The sequence below is a fragment of the Liolophura sinensis genome, chromosome 8 (genome assembly GCF_032854445.1).
Source record: "Liolophura sinensis isolate JHLJ2023 chromosome 8, CUHK_Ljap_v2, whole genome shotgun sequence".
NCBI lineage: Eukaryota > Metazoa > Mollusca > Polyplacophora > Chitonida > Chitonidae > Liolophura > Liolophura sinensis.
In genome coordinates, this window is record NC_088302.1 from 46,044,297 (window position 1) to 46,061,632 (window position 17,336).

The window sequence follows — 17,336 nt, forward strand, 5'->3', positions numbered from 1 at the left end:
GGCGTTATCTCGCTACCTTGGCTTCTGTCTAGTACATCATGAACCAATCTGGTTTCCATCCGCGGAAGAGCTGTGCAGTGCCTGTGAAGTGTATATTCACACGGCTGTGGTTTCTCCAGCGAAATGTCAGCGTTGGCGAGGCTGACGCCGTTTGGAGGGAGGGTCAGTCTTACCGTGGAAAGCCGTGGGTACACCTCTATTATTACAACCGGTGTTAGTATATAGACGCTGTGCTTCACATTCGCGTATTTTCCTACAAGTTGTTTTTTTATTTAGCTGCTAGTTTTTTCTCCATGTCTCATGATACAGGTACAGGGAATGGGTTATCGCGGACTTAACAAACCAGGGCCGGGCTGTTCAAAACTGTTTGAAGGCTTAACCGCAGGTTAAGCTGTAAGCCAAGTCTTCCATTTTGTACTTGGCCAAAAAATAATTGCATAACTGTACATTAAATATGAACTTAATCCGCTGCTGTTATGCTTTGACTTTGGACAACTGTATTGGCCTCTAAATTTTACTTAAATCCTAAACATAAAATGTGACTTAATACCAGTATTAGCTAATAGACTTTCCAACAACAGGGTCCAGTACCCCTTCAGAAGAAATAAGCCACTACGTGACCACAAAATATTTATGACAGCAGGTCGATAAGTTTACGTTGACTATCGTTATATTCAAATGGTTCATATGACTCCAAAGCACAAATTTGCAGGTAATCTTATCGAGATACAGAAAATCTGTATACTGTGTCTGGGTTTATTAACACGACATTTAGATGTACATAGTAACATTACTATACGTCCTCATCAACTTCTTTATCAATGCCAGTTACAGGATTAAAGGGACTTAATCCATTGTAGTTGTCACGTGCGATTTTGTTGATGTTAGATTGCCATATTTAAAAGATTTTGCAAATGGCTTTTAAGATGCACTCAGTCCACTTTGTACCAAATGCATTTCAATTTATATACTAGAACTATTATTGGAACAACTTCTTGGATAGTTATAAAGAGTATTTCGAGCACATTAGACTTCGGTTTGCGGTGTTTTAGATGAAAAACGCGACCGTTTACTTCTGAGGCCAGTTCAGATTTCACCGGTTACTATCACACTGTCGTCGCCGCTCTGGGTTTACTCCATGTTTAGTCTTTTATATTAACAATAAAACCTTTTTTTGTCAATGACATCCAGGCCCCGTTTGGCCGCTTGTCTCTTTGTTTTGCACATGTGTGAATTCTTTACAAACTATTTTCCGGCAAACAGAACTCTTCCTTCCAGAGCCAAATAAACAATGCAGTACATATCTTCCTTCCCGAAGACGCTCTTCTGTAGGAATCAAGCTCCCGTTCTTTGTGGATAAAGGTCAGTGTAGATCTGACATGCATTAGCTGTTATATACAGGGTTTCCACTCATAATGTAATTGATATAAATAGTTTGCTGGTAACGGTTTTAACTGACCAGGTGCGTGCATGGAAGAAGAGGGCTACTCTCACTGTTACGGCAATGTCAGAATCTTCTTGTTACAGATAAATTGAGAACCTTGTCGCATTTTAGGAACCGCTTTCCGGTCCAGTTGTCTTGAGGTGTATTCGATGTTAAACCCTATCATCATCTTCAGTCTAAAGTGCTCATAGTTGTGTATTAGGATAAGGCGGTAATTTAAATTTAAGGATGTTTTTCGTTTTATTTATTTATTTATCTGATTGGTGTTTTACGCCGTACCCAAGAATATTTCACTTATACGACGGCAGTCAGCATTATGGTGGGAGTAAACCGGGCAGAGCTCGGTGATTTCATTTCAATAAACTTTTTATCAATCGGTTTTGGAGAGTCAAACATACATGTGCACTAAAAAGATGTCTCGTGGTGTACATGTCAGATAGTTACATGCAAGTATCTGTAATGATACACCATGTCGGTTTATCACACGGCTTAAACCATCTACCATGCAACCAAAAGTACAGTCACAGATAAATCTATCCGCGTATACTAACGACCTCTTACATGCATGCCCCAATTGCTTTGATGCGGGCTATCAAACAGATCTACAGGACAAGTTCTGTATTGCAGAAAGTGTCAAAAACTACACACACCCCTCCTTACAAATTGAAATTGGAACAAATAATGAAATATTTTCATTGATTACTTATGTAAACTAACAATTGGTTGTTTTGCAACTGTTTTTTTTTTCACCATTTCACACATTCTGGCTGCTGATGTGGTCATATGACATTTGCTTTACTTTTTAAAAGAGTGCCAACAGTATTTCGGAATAAAAGTAACGCTATAGAAATTGTTTTGTTAGAACAGCTAAAGTGTTATTTTGCACCACCCTACAATCCTTGTTGCCCCCTCTCCCCTCCTCTATGTTTCCACCACTTCAGACACCTTGTAATTGACTTTCCTAGGTGTATGACTCAGATGTGTTCTTATTTCACCAGACATCACTACCAAACTGTTCCAACACACCGTGGTAAATATAGCTACTTCGCTTTTTTCACTGAGATTTCGCTTCCACCTTAGACACTCTTTTCACGTCGACCAACTTCTCCCGACTTACCTTATAGAAAAGGTTAGACTCGTCTCTGACAGGCTTATTTCTCCTCACACATGTTTATTGTACGATTGTTCTTACATCCACCATGTCTTGAGAGAGCAGACCTGCGATTTTTTAAACAATATTTTTGCGCCGTTATGCTCGAGCCACGGAAATGTCCGATTTGTTCCGAATGGCGGAGCTCAGCATGGGCTAGTACAAAAGGAGGATCGGATTCTAATACCTCGGAGCGTAAGTCTCTTTAAGGCAGGCTGCTCACAGATAAATGGCGATAATGTTGGCACACTGTGGTTGAGAACTAACATCGTAATATTACACAATGTTAGCTGTGTTCTTGATGGGTAACTTCATCTCTTCTACCTGTAACTCCCATTTTCTCTTTCACTTGAGTTATATACCTCAGCTGTTACGTATCCTTCATTTCATATGGCCGAGTGTATTATGTTGTTTTGTGTAACTTTACCTTCTTCTTTTCGTAATTATAATATCCTGGAAAGATTTAATTGATAGCATACTAATGTGTAATCGTTTTTGGAAAAGGCGAGGGCACATATAGGCCTAATAGCCAGGCCTTGAAAATGTCCCATGCAATACTTTCATCTGCTCATATAAGAGAGGCCTATATATACGTGACATAATTAATGTAATTAGTTCCTTATTTTAGGGTAATTTGTTACACAGATAAAAAAGTTTTGTTTACTGGTATATGTTCACCTCAGTCACATATACACACAGACTGTGATTACCGCGGGCTTTTTCCTTCACCGACTTCATTGCTCGTCTTAGCCCGCTTCCATATGCTGCTATATAAGGCTGAATAACCACCATGAGAGATTAGGTGAGATTCAGGCCAAAATGTATCCCATGCTATTGTGTGGTAGACGGATGCGTTGGAAGTGTGCCATGATTTTACTGTCTATGCTGCAGTCAGATACGAAATTTTCGTTTGCCTTAAATCCATAATCTTCATTTTAGAGTTCCGTTTCATGTTTACAGTAATATTTGGACTGTTTCAGTTGTGACTTCAGGAGGGTTGTCAGGGACTTGTTGGTGTGCTCCAGGCTGTCTTCACTATATGCCTTGACCACCGTCATGCATATATAAATGAGAAATTGCCGTAAATGAGTACGGCACACATCAGATAAATAAATGAAATAATGTCATGAGGAGTCCATGTATACTTGTATACGCGGTCATTTGGTACCCTTGGCTTTCTCTGAGAATATCTCACCCGATGAACAGTCAGCTCTGAGGCTAACTGTGATCGGTCATCCGTGTTGATCGTTGAATATGGATAACTCGTAGCTATATGCACATTGCTAAAGACGCCTATAGGCACATGGAATCGCACGTCACGCTGTGCCTTCAGGAATTATTAGCGCAAAAACATGTAGCGGAAAAATGTAAAACAATTTATTACTCAAACAAACGCTTTATCTATACATTGTATGATGTATACATATTGTGTATGAAATCCACCTGAACTGGTTTTTGCTATTTTGGATTCATGATGTGAGATGGTGTAATGGATGTTTTGTGTTTGGCGGTTGTTTGACTGATCGAATATATGACTGATCTGACATTTTCAAGCGGCTGGTGCACCTAGTCATTATCCAGACGTTATGCAAGTTCTGGCCTGGGGAAAGCTTTGACCCCGACGAGACGGTGCAAATTATATCAGTTATTTTCATTGCATAATGCTCAAAGGAAACATTTATCGTACCAACTTTTTCTCTTGTTCGCCTTCGTTAACAATGCCGAAAAACAAGAGACATGCTGATTAGAAGTTGATGCTATTCTATCAATCTATAAGGATTGTCATAGTACAGGTACTTTCGATCTAATATACTGTTGAGTGAAACCGCGTTACATTCCCACTGTTGCATGCAGCACGGTTCACGGATCATTAAATCATGATGTAGAGCAATTTCCAGCTTTTTTTTTAAATGAACATTCTAACTACCAGATAGCCCCATATACCTTATATTTGCAAGAGCATTACCCTTGCCCTACACAGAAACATTCAAAATGCACAAGTATAGGCCTACATTGTATGAGGGCGTTTCCATTACATGTAAAGGGGACTAGTATCGCTTTGCACCGTGACATTTCATATGAAGCCTCAACTTTCCTAAATCTCTATATATCTGATTCCGTTGGAAGTGGAAAGGTCAATTGTGAAGTGAGGAAAGTCATCATTCCATGAAGCTTTATACATCCGCTATGTCTAGTTCCGACATATGCGGTTATTTGGTAAGAGACATGCACCCTGGCTGCATGTGCTTTGGTATATTGAGCATTATAAATGCTTCCTCCACGCAAACGCCATTGATTGTTGCGTATGCCTAAAAGTAATATGCTTGACATTGTTATTTTTAGTGGAATTGTTGGGGTTCAGAATTGCTCAAGCTGTCCACAGTGTTGTGTTACATGTTTTGGATCAAGCAGTACCACTTACGCGCCTTTATAGTATAGCACAAATTGTGAATCCCATGTGCAGTGTTATCGTTGTGCTAGTTTTCCTGTTATATCCAGTTCATCTCCATGAGCTTGTCACATGCACTTCCGCCCGTGGCCTTGTTGAAGTAGTTTGTCATGACGTGGGAAGTATAATTGTGCATGATTACCGCTGAATTCATTACGTCACGTAATGTCAGACGGAACTGACCAATAAAGTGATGGAAATTCTGTAGTATACCATAAACAAAATGAACAAACTGTTCGTTTAGTGAAATGGGTCGTATATCACTAAACAGGATGTAAAATGACCACCATAATTTGTTGTTGATTCGCAATCAGATGACTAGGTTAATTTATTCCTCCCAATATTCATTTACGTTATTAATTCATTGACAGCTTTAATCATTAGTGTGGATAGTAGTTGAACTAACTCATTATATGTAAGTTTTAAACGACATACAAAATCAATCTAAACTTAATTGTAATACTTTTTTCTATACTTCCAGCGAAGAAGAACAACGCCTGTGAGCAATGTTTATCGTGTTTGGCTCACGTGCCTTGTCCGTCGCTCTGTTCCTGGATATTGCTTCTGATTGGTCTGGGAGGAATCACTGGCGGCGTTGTCTACGGTGTTCGAAAAACACGTGACCTGGTTGTAAACAGTGACTTGTAAGTTGAATGTATCCCTGTACACGTCATGCCAAAGACTTTAAAAATGGTGTTTGTTGCTGATTAGCTTGGTGCTCAGCAGAGAGAAGGTAGAACAAAGAAAAAGGTCTGGTTGTGCTGGTGTCACTATAATGTGATTGGTTTGGGTGTCATGTCTGGTATGGACACCTCTTCGTTATATGACTAACAGTTGGTAACATAATTAAAAACGTACAGCATAGAGAGTAAAACCAGAGCAGCGAAGGCATTGTGAGAGCTGGCAAATATGTAACAGTAATTGGTGAAATACGGCCTCTTGTCATTTTACCTCAGTTAGGGTTTTATTCTAAGTGATCATGTAAAAACTTAAATAGTAGCAAATTACACGTCCCTTAGGGCTGTGGCTTATGCAGAATTAGGTTAAAAATGCAGTGATATTAATTGCAATTTATTAGACGTCACTGGTCGTGAACACCCCAAGCATACATACATATATACACATCTGCGAAATTGCTACAGCATCGTACAGATGTAAGCACGTGCATAATACAGCCGCATCAAATTACCCACTGTGGACGCGTGCGTTGTTCAATATCTTGATAAACTTAGGTATATCGTCCTCTCACGAGTTGGCAATCAGGCCCCTGATGTATAGCCCATAGTGGTCCATTTATCAGTCGTTTCCAGATGACCGTAAGAGAAAGTGAAATACAGGTCAAATATTCCTGACACAATTATTGTGTGGACGTTATGATACTTAATACATGTGACCTTTGTTGCACAGATATTTACTCTCCATACTAATGATGGACTCGTGACTCAGTCTGTTATTTCTGTGATCCGCTATTAACACTGCACCAAATTCCCAGCGTTTTTGTCAATCTAGTTTCCTGCCTGCATATGTGACAAATAGAGGGACTCTGGTATGCAAGCATGTCCTATGGGATTCGTTTATGTTTCGGTTTCTCTTTGCAACAGATGAACTTATACTGCATTATATTTCCCATAGCATACCCAGTTCCAACAGAGAACTGACAATGAATAAAATATAATACTCACATAAAGATACGCGATTCAATACATGGATATATATATATATATATATATAGAACTATGCGACGTTGTTGGAACCGCTTATAGTAACATGTAACCCAGCTTAAGTTTAGTGCATATCAAATATCCTGTACAGGCTTGAGTGGCATATTGTTGCTTGGAAACTAACTTGCAGGCGTTACAGTCACACTTGACTCCCAAAGTCATAAAGTGTGGGTGTGCACACATCTTTCTGTATAAAGAGACATTATAAAGAAAGCTTGATTATTTGTTTTTAAAACGCAGACCTATTGTTTTTGTTGTTGTAGTTTATTACCGCATCGAGCCCATGGGTGATAAGCATACATACATGTAAAATATCACGTTATAAACGTTACCGCTAGTGTTTTGTTTGATAGATGTACATTAAAACCCGAATACAGGCAGGTGTGAAAGTCATGGTTACACACAATGACTGGTGTTCTGGTACTCTAACCGAAAAAACTGTTCTTGCAAAACAGTACAAACATAGGTAAGTTAAAGTGCAAATCCAGTGGAAGTTCTGCTGTTATTTTAAAACAATCCAAATAATGACGTTTTACAAAATGTCAGCCTCGTGTTCGCACGTTTTACCGTTCAAAATCGGTGATGAAGTTCCTCAACTTTTTCGAACTTTAGCTCTATAAATAATACAGGTGCGAGTCTGATATTTAGTGAAAGGCAATAATTGAAGCTATTTTAATTCTACTGGCGAATATGTTATTTTTTTTTGGCCCAAGAAAATCGAGTATAACCAAGAGGGTTTATTTGCAAAGTAATACTATTTGATGTAATGAGAAAACTATCCCAGGTGGTATAAGTGTTGTACACTTAGGTAACAAGAGCAATACAACGTCGACAGGCAATTGCCTGGCAATATTCCACCAGCTCCAAGCACTGTTAGTTTCTATAGTAAACGTGTCTTTAGCCTAATATAACGAGCGGTGAAGTCATTAGCAGATTTGTCTGATACACACGCTCACATAACTTAAACACAACTAGAGTCTAAACATTTTCTCCAGTTTTTGTATAGTCTTCACAACCCTTGTGTGTTCCTAAGTGTGTGGATGGCGGTATAGGTACATGGCGCTGTGTTCACCTTGATTGCAATTCAGCGGATGCCCTGGTATGTCTGGTCTTCGCTGGTCCTCATCCCCCCTCCTCCTCCTTCCTCGCGCATTCTCACCCCCCTCAACCACGTAGATACCATCGTCTCAGTGTAGGCCTTCAGCCAATCTAGAGCTATAGGGTACTTAGGATCCAATTTGTAACTTTAAGTGTCTCAGGCAGTTTAGCAAGGCACGGGCCCCTGCACCTGGGCCTTCCATCGCATATCTCGCCATAATTAGGCCATGCACCATGTACCTTAACGAAACGACTCGAGCACTCAAAAAATGAACATTTTTACTCACGCTGTTTTGGCGCTACCCTGTTTCTGTTACACGGTTTTTTACTATCGTCAGAGGAATCTAGGTCGAAACAGAAATGCTAAAAACCACGCAGATCTAGTTCGATTTCTGCTGCAGCACGAAAACGTGGTGTAATTTCTCGTAAATAATTTTGTTACCCAGTGTGGTTTCAAAGAAAGATTGTCTGTTGCGTCTACCATCTTTATTACAAAATGGTTATCAGCCTTTTCCATTTACAACGCGACCGTCTTATATATGATGACTGTTATCTGCTGATGTTTGGTATGCAGATGCAGTTGTATCTCTGAATGCCTGGTCGCCTGCACATTTTCTGGGTTAACTAGTGAGGGTGGAATGTGGGGTGAAGGGTGCGGTGATAAAACCACTTGTCAGTAACATTCAGACGAGAACACAAACCATGGCTTACAGGTGCAGAATGTAATGTGTATGAAGAAGCATCGCATATGTCTAAACAGTATATCTCGCTTTCTCAATATTTCCCTTATCCATTGTAAACACGAAAATAACAACAAAAAATGAAGCAAGCATCACCAGAAAGACCACTGAAAGTGTATCTAAAAATATGTGCATTATAATTTTTAAAGATTTTTTCTCCTTTAGCTACATGTATTTGTACGATTCTCTGAGGTGGTCCTTAGGGATTAAATTCAGTAATGGGATATTTTCATAACATCATTTTAGATAGATAGGTAGATTTACTTACATATAACATAACATGAATAGATTTATAGATGAGAAACAGTTTGGAGTGAATAAATGTCTGCACATTATTATCTCAAAATATCTGAATAGTCCATTGAATAGTCTTAACGCACTTCTCTCAGTACAAAAAAAATCTTTAAAAAATCGGATAGATTTTCCATGACCCATCTGATAACCTGCACTTAAATTTCTGTTTTTTTTTCCTTTAAGCTCGTTCATGTTCTGTAGGCAGCAAGATAAAGAAATTCAGCTAGAATATTCTGCCTTTGCCACTAGATGACACAGTATATGTACACACACACCTAATGTCTGCTCGGCCTTTTATGGCCAAAACATTGTAAATTAGGGCGTGAAGTCCCCAGCATGCACATAGCCATACGTAGAATATTCTGCTACATAGCATAGAATTATACCTGTAATTTGGTTATACAAATAAAATATTGAGGGCGTTATGAAATGCGGGCCGTAGTACCCAAAGAGGTTTTAAAGGGATGGGTTTTTTTGCGATGGTTCGCTTCTACAACAATGAGTCTAAATGGAGATTAGTTTTGTTCACCTTTGATACAAAGTGTACAACAAGATTGGACTACTGTGGAAGGTTGTCCGTGGAACGATATGCGAGTGACTCGTTGGACTTTAATATTTTATTTTGCGTAATTCTCTATACTGACAGCTGTTTTCGTAGAAATGTGTAGGTCTAAATAACATCATGTTTGTTTAATTAGTTTGGACGCCAGACTGACTGCCTAGTGCGATTACGTTAAACATTGTTTATGTTTTCAGCCTCTGGTTCATCGAGTTTACTCTGGTGGGAGCATGTGTCGGCATGTTTATATTTGGAACCTTCTTCCTCATCCTTTGTCATTATTCCTCTGATCCTACAAGCCGCCATGTTTTCAACTCCTTCAAGAAAAATGCGTGTGCAAGGGCCATTAACATGGTGGTAAGTTTATACTTTGAAGATTGGATATTATATAATACTTTCCTCAAATTCTGTATCCTTTGCCTGAATCAGTCTATTGACGCGGAACTCTCCACGATTTGCGGTAAAGAACAGTGTGGTAGTTTTCTAAATTCCTATGGAGTATCAACAAACGACATTGCTCTCATCTTAATGGTTTTGTTCTCATGTACTCTCTGGGACAACCGTCATCTTTTTGATCACAGGCCCTCGTATCAATGCAACAGGCGCACTTTTCTACCGTATCACCAACGTCATATTATGGGAGAGAAGATATTGGCGATGTGTCCAGATAAATCACACTTACACACACTTACACACACACACACACACACACAAACACACACACACACACACAGAGAGAGAGAGAGAGAGAGAGAGTAGAAACTTTGAACCATATACATTACTTATATCTATGTCGTGTTTCAGGGGCTCGTACTGGTCTACTTGTTCCTGGTGGCCTGGATAGTTCTTCTATCCACCTTAGTCGTTCCAATCATCGGATACGTGGTACTGTTGTACCTATACGACAGCGAGGGACGCTGCATAGATCTGAGAAATTACGGTAAGATGCTAAATGACACGGTTAGCGTGAAAACGATGCTTTACACCGATAAATGTAACAATAAAGGTGATGTTTTTGTATGAGGTTACAAGCAGGAATCACCTTGTGCACCTTTCTTTTGAATAACTGTCTTGGCTAAGGTATGTAGTCATTTCCCAAGAACTCCATTGGACCTTGTATGCAATCACTTATATGGTTTAAATATGTTTACGAGCTGGCTTCCTCTCCGGTCGTACGTGGGAAGGTCTCGCAGCAACATGCGGATGGTCTTGGATTTCCCCCGGGCTCTGCCCGGTGTCCTCCCATCATAATGCTGGCCGCCGTCGTGTAAGTGAAATATTCTTGAGTGCGGCGTAAATCACCAATCAAATAAATAAATAAAGAAACAGTCAAATACGTTTAGGGAAATATGAAATATATCAACCAGTCAAACCATTGAAATCATGAAAGGAACCCTTTTTTTTATCCAATCCTGCTTAAGCCCTCCTTAAACGTGATAGCCAGAAAAGCATTACCTGAAACCAGAGCAGAAATGATGTATAAACGATGATTTGTTCGTCGGATAGATGACCTTCATGTCTGGCTGTATGACTTACTTTTAGTAATGAGCTCTCATACCATGTTGTAATGAATTTTCCGTTATTGTTTTTCTACCCTGTACAGGTCTGTCGGATCATTCGGTGTGTGGCTCAGAATTAACGTTATTCAAAATCGAGGTACGGAGGCAATATGTTGATACCCCGGGTCCATTTTTACGGTGGATTGCTTTGATCGAAAAAAGAATTTTCTGTACTCCTCTGATTTGGTGTCACGAGAGTGGTCGACGGTGCCCTCGTGTAGTCTTGGATGAAGGTTACAGGGCACGACTTGTGTTTCACCATGCAATATGATATGCCACATGTGGAAAGAGTCAGCCAGTAACTGGCCAATATAGGCTCAGGGCCCAACAGTTTCCTCCAATCATAAAACTGGTGGCCATCGTTCAAGTGAAAAATTCTAGAGTACTTACTCGAAGTGAGTAGAGTTGAGTTGATAGAGAGGTGTATATGTCACCCGAGGTCAAGTGTCTATTTCTTGATCAATCAGGTCGTGTGTTTGAATCTATATAACTTATCCTGTATGAATACGACCTTCCGTATACCCTTTATCGAGGTGTGGTTCTGTCCGATTAGTAATGTATGTAATATTCTTCAATCTGGCGCCAGCCACCCATGGAACTAATGCCATGCATTCGCCAATAATGAGGACGACGCTGCACTGTGGAGTATGGGATTGTGTCAAAAATTGCTATCGTTGCATGAAAGATAGACAGGGGAAGATGCGGAAAGACAAATCTGAAGTGGGTGATGGTTGTCCACTTTTGTCTATAATAAAAAAAGTCACAAATACACAGGATTTCGTTTCATGAATGGTTTGAAGTAAAGTTGTATTAAGTAGCGTTCCAGTCTTATGAAAGTAAGTTGCCTAGATACATTACGAGAATCCAGGTCCACGTAATATCTTACCTTATGTTCGGTATTGCTATTATTCATTGCAGGGTCAGGAGGCATTTATCAGTTTTTCCGTGGCGTATTTTGCTGCCTTACTGGTTATTATAAGTTTGGTAAGTACAACTGATCCGATACGTGTACTTTTCTTTTAACTCGCTAGTACCAAGTATAGCAGCAAAAGCTTAAGCAATGTCAAGGTAAATGTTAAAAATCTTAAGAAGTGCTACATATGCATGTTTACCTCAGGCTTGCAGACATGTAAGGTACAGTGATACACGATAAGAATATACCATTGTTGGTGAACTGTGTACATATTAACAAACAGTTCCGAATCACAAAATTCACGACTTAGCCTCTAGTGTATTAGAATCGGTATTAAGGTAAATGTAAAATGGTAAAATACTGCATGTATCGAACTCATGCAAGTTTTGCAAATATGTAAAGCACAATACAACGAGTTTGATGTTCCATCGTTGATACCCTGCATATGAACTAATTACCGTGAATTACAAAATGTCTGGGTTCACGTCCCTTTTGTGTATATAGAATTCATATTAAGGTAAATGTCTTTTTGTTTATTTTGCTTAAGGTTTGCACTCATGTGTTAGCTCTCTGGTTCTGGTTCTGCCAAATCTGATTTTAATTCATATCCAAGAATCTGCTAACTGTTACCCCTACTAGTAGTCTGAGGATGAGGCATTGGTAAGGCCATGTTTTGGTTGCCTTTAATTTGGTAAAAGGAAGCACACGTAAATGCCTTGCGGGTATACAGCTACATATATCAATAGTCCAATCTAACTGAGATGAACTTTCCTTCCATCTACCCACGAGAAAGTCTGTGCCGGTTGAACTTATGTCAGTACATCAGAGTCCCAAGAAACCAACAACAGCACAGATTCTTTGCCTTTTTTGAATTATGTGTTTACTGATAGTTGCTCTGTGTTTATTGTTGCAGGTAAATTTCATGATATGTATGACATCAAACTTGATGCATTTGAAAGACTCTCGTTATGCCACACTGAATCCCTATCAAGACGACGAAATCCACACATCTAAACATTCTATCCTGGAGACAACCATGTGATGCTGGCCGCCATATTAGACCGGAAACTTATACGGCAGAGAATCGTTGGCCTTTTTGCTGATCAATACTCACTTCTCTGACAGTCAGCAATGATATGCACATGTATCTAGAAAGAATACATGGTTTCTGCACAGAATTGGGAGAGGAGAATCGTTATTAAGAAACAGGAACTGGTAAATGATTAGTCGCCATGTTGGTTGCCCTCTTTCAGGCATTGACTACTTCCCAATGGGATCTTTAGAATCCAGTATGCTGAGGATGAACATCACTGATGAGCTGTAAGAAACTGGTGTGAAGTACAAGTCTTCCATTATTTGGAAGCACTGATGGACGAAAAAAGGATGTTGCGGATGGAGAGGAATGCTTTTGGTGCACACAGTAACGCACGGAAGAAACAAACGTTTTTATTAACCTTCATGGATCTTTTTAGCAAATATTCATGATACATCCGCATTTTGGATTTGTAATATTATTGATGAAATTCAATACCGACGTCATTTTTGTTTGGTTTCTGTTTAGTCAGAGGTACAGCACTTTTTCAGATTCTTCAAACATTGTCACTTTGTTGAGTTGGCTTAGTGGTTTACAAAAGTTAATCGAACATAGTATAAGACATGTTCTAATGTCTTCACTGTCTAAAATGGTAAGTTTTTGAAGGTTGCGTAGGCCTACAGATCATACCTGCACAGCGTTTATTATTTTTCTTCAGGCCACAAATATTGGTAGACGCGCATTTTTGCAAGACGGTAAAACAACGATTTTATCTGCATGTAAATAATTCATGGCATGGCATTTGAACAAAAATAATCAAGGAAAACAGCTGTATGTGCATATTTTAATGGTTTTACACTTAGCTGTTGTTAAGAAAACCCACAAACTCTGAGGACAGTCTTGTGTGATTGCTTTATTAGGCTATATTGTAAAATTGTCATTATACAGCCAGAAGCTCAGATACGTTCACATGATTGGTCATAGTGCAATATGTTACCCACCAACACACCATACTCTTTACAGCGCATGTGCCGCTTTACATCACTACCACCATTAGTCAAGCTTGACCTTTGGAGCTTGTGAATCGCACGTATGCTTGTTTAGGCAGACCGGGAACTATTTAATCAGCATTCATCAATAAAAGTGTTTTAAGCTTTGGGCAAAATCACGTTGTACATACTCTAGATAAAGAGGATGCATTTGTACACAGTCTTGTTGAAGACAAAGGTTGAGACGGATTTTTTGTGTTTTTTTTATCCCCCTCACGCATCATGTGCATCATTTCTTCTTACAAACGGAACAGTTTATATACTCATGATCTGACAGATTATTGGTCTCAAGTCAACACGAGTCGTGTCCCCTGCCTGGTGTCTCCGACCTTAGTGTATCTACACAGTACCATATCTGCACAGTTCTATAAAACATCGGGTGTCCTGCATGTCTCGCCCAGTTCAGCCTCACAAGTGTCTCAGATCTGTATTTGTATGACAGTCGAACAGCATTTTTTAAATAAATGTTCTAGATTTCCTATAGTGTTTTCTTTTACGATAAAATTAACCCATAATACAAATTTCATCAATATTTATTATGTATGTTGTTTGTTGTGTTTTTCTTACCGATAATGTAGGCTGCCTTAATCATTCAGAAGTTGTGAGATGAAGTCGGGTATTTCCTCATGAATTGCATGGCTCAGCAGTGACTAGTGACCCCTTGACGGGTGTGCCCGCATTTACGAAACCATCGATCACTATTCTGGTCACAGAGTCAGGATTTCTTTGATTGGTGTTACCGTCATATACCTTGAATATACCACCGACCACTGGCAAGTTACAGACGATATGTTACTTAGTTACTTTGTACTGGTGAAACGCCTTCAGCGAAGATAATTTGACTCGTTCATTGTTCAAGGCCAAAACTCGCGTCACGGCCTTCCCCTATCATGTTTTTTCATTTAACTTTCATGTTAGGGACGACTTCGCTAATAATGCATTAAGCCTAAGAAAACGGCTTTCTTCATGGGTGTAAACTTAATTACAACCTTTTATGTCAACGTTATTATAAATAACTTCAACACACTGAAAAACTGTGTAGTGAAAAACGTTACATCACTTGCTAGGAAGTGATTATTTCAATCGAGCAGTCTGGGTAGAGTATGCACAGGAAAAGATAAAATTACTGCGTAAAATCGACAAGCTAACAATGACAAGATTACCCGACTGAAATAAATTTCTTTCAAGGCTTAATAAAACGAGAAACTGAAATTATAGTCATATACAGGCGAAATGTCTACAGAATGGGGGTTTATAGACTGTTTTGTGTTTTGAACCGTAGTCAAAACTAGTTTACATACACGACAGCGGTCGGGTTTGCGGCTGGTGAAAACCTACATGTAGCTTCATGACCAGAGTCCGAAGCAAAGAACTGACGTTCCTCGCGTAATTGATGTACCTCCAACCGTATATTTTTTTATTTAGTTGATAGGAGTTTTACGCCCTACTCAAGAATACTCCACCTATATGACAGCGGCCAGCATTATATGGTGAGAGGAGATCTTAACCAGCGGGGTGAGGTGGAAACCAACGATTATCTGCAAACTGATGACAGACCTTCACACTTACGAAACCAGCATGAGCTGGACTTGAACTCACAATGATCCCAGCGGTAAGAACCTCCAGGGTCATTGTGTTGTGCTAGCACGCTAATCACCGCGCCAGGCAGGCCGCTTCTGACACATAAACCCACAGCAATATCAATATTCAACGTGTCGTTGAGAATCTAGATCGAGATCCGCATGCGGGAAGAGATGCAATAAAAAAATTAATCGGTTAATTTTATATATTGGCACTACTTCAGCCACAATAACAACATATTGGAACCAGGAAGCAGTTATGGATTTCGATATAAGAATGAATGGATCCAAATGACAACAAATAGGAAAGGATCCTACGAGCGAAAGGTACTTGATTACCTTCAGGGAAAATACGTTATTGTTCCTGCGGACAAAGCTCCTAAGAATATTATATTTGTCTGCAAGATTTATCACTATCAGAGTCTTATGGAGGAGCTTGATATCACACAAACAACTGCTGCAACATCTACGTATAGCATAAGGACATATACTCTGGAGGAACTATTTATAAAACATCAGTCCCTTGTCAAACAGAGGAGTATATCCGCACCTTCCCGTCACCTCAACATACTTCAACTTTACTGGATTGCAAAAATGCACCAATCCCTATACAAAGCTTGCTTTATTGCGGGGTCAAAAAGCTTTACAACCAAACTTGTATCCACTCTCTTAACAAAGGCACTACAAGGAGTACAGTAATTTTTGGGCAAGTACTGTTGTTCAATTGCCAAAAAATTCAGGCGTCAACTGTGTCTGGATACTTAAAAGTCTGAACGTTTCAAAAAGAGGAAGCTCAGACACATGTATTGTATACATGTATAAAAAAGTCTATTTCTCCACTCTCTATACTACTATTCCTCACGCGAATTTAATAAAAAGAATTTCATCACCCACTGTTTCGGTTACATTTATATTAACGTCAAAGTCAACAAAGCCTTCTTCATTTCCGCTACAAAGGTTACCATTCGTGGGATATTTCGATATTGATCGAGTTGCTTGAATTTTTCATTAATAGCATCTATGTGAATTTCGGAGAAACCATATAGGAACAGTGGACAGTGTAAGTAAATACATGTATCTCTGACGCCTATCTTCATGATTGCGTCTAATTCCGCTTAATTCAGAGCTAGGGGATTGTATTCATCGTGTTGAATTAGATCGCCACGTTGGATGTATGAATAATTGCAACCAAAGCGCAACTGAGATACATATTTAGTTATCGACAACTGAGATTCTAGCATGCTACACGATTTGAATACCGATTTCACTCAGTGGCCTAAAACATACCTTGTGTGTTCTCAACATCAATGAAACTGTTGGCTGCTTCTCTTTGCAGGATTCCATCCTGTTTTCGTACGTTATATACTTCCTTCTTTCTGTGGTGGTTTATGTTAAACGTCATTTTGGGAACGTTATTATTGGTTGACGGCTGGTACACGAATGTCTGTTTCGACGCACAGATTAAAGCCATTTAATGAGGCAAAATCATTTAAAATGAAAAAAAAAAATATGCATTAAAATTATGTTTGAAAGGACATGGGCTCATTCTGCAAACTAGGGAGCGCTCTCTAGCTACGTTCGTCACCTTTTAGGTCAATCTTGCGGGCTGAGGCTCTATTCTTTTTACCCCAGAGACATAAGGTGCTATTAGCTAACAAGTATAAGTGTTGTTCAAGCCAAATTTAGAGCAAGTTATCTACCAGCTATTTTTTTTCTTTCTTTCTTTCTTTTTTGTACTGTATCTTTG

At 39.3% G+C, this 17,336-nt stretch overlaps 1 protein-coding gene across 2 annotated transcripts in view; it reads left to right on the forward strand.

Moving 5' to 3' along the window:
• LOC135472512 (myelin proteolipid protein-like) overlaps positions 1-14,548 on the forward strand; it is a 28,839-nt gene extending 14,291 nt beyond the window's left edge. For both annotated transcript variants that reach the window (XM_064752041.1, XM_064752040.1), the window contains exons 2-7: positions 5,525-5,687; positions 9,653-9,812; positions 10,260-10,395; positions 11,059-11,111; positions 11,933-11,998; positions 12,841-14,548. In XM_064752041.1, the coding sequence (XP_064608111.1) occupies positions 5,525-5,687; positions 9,653-9,812; positions 10,260-10,395; positions 11,059-11,111; positions 11,933-11,998; positions 12,841-12,969 (707 nt within the window). In that variant the 3' untranslated portion in view covers positions 12,970-14,548. The remainder of the gene's footprint in view (positions 1-5,524; positions 5,688-9,652; positions 9,813-10,259; positions 10,396-11,058; positions 11,112-11,932; positions 11,999-12,840) is intronic.
• The last annotated feature ends 2,788 nt before the right edge of the window (positions 14,549-17,336 follow it).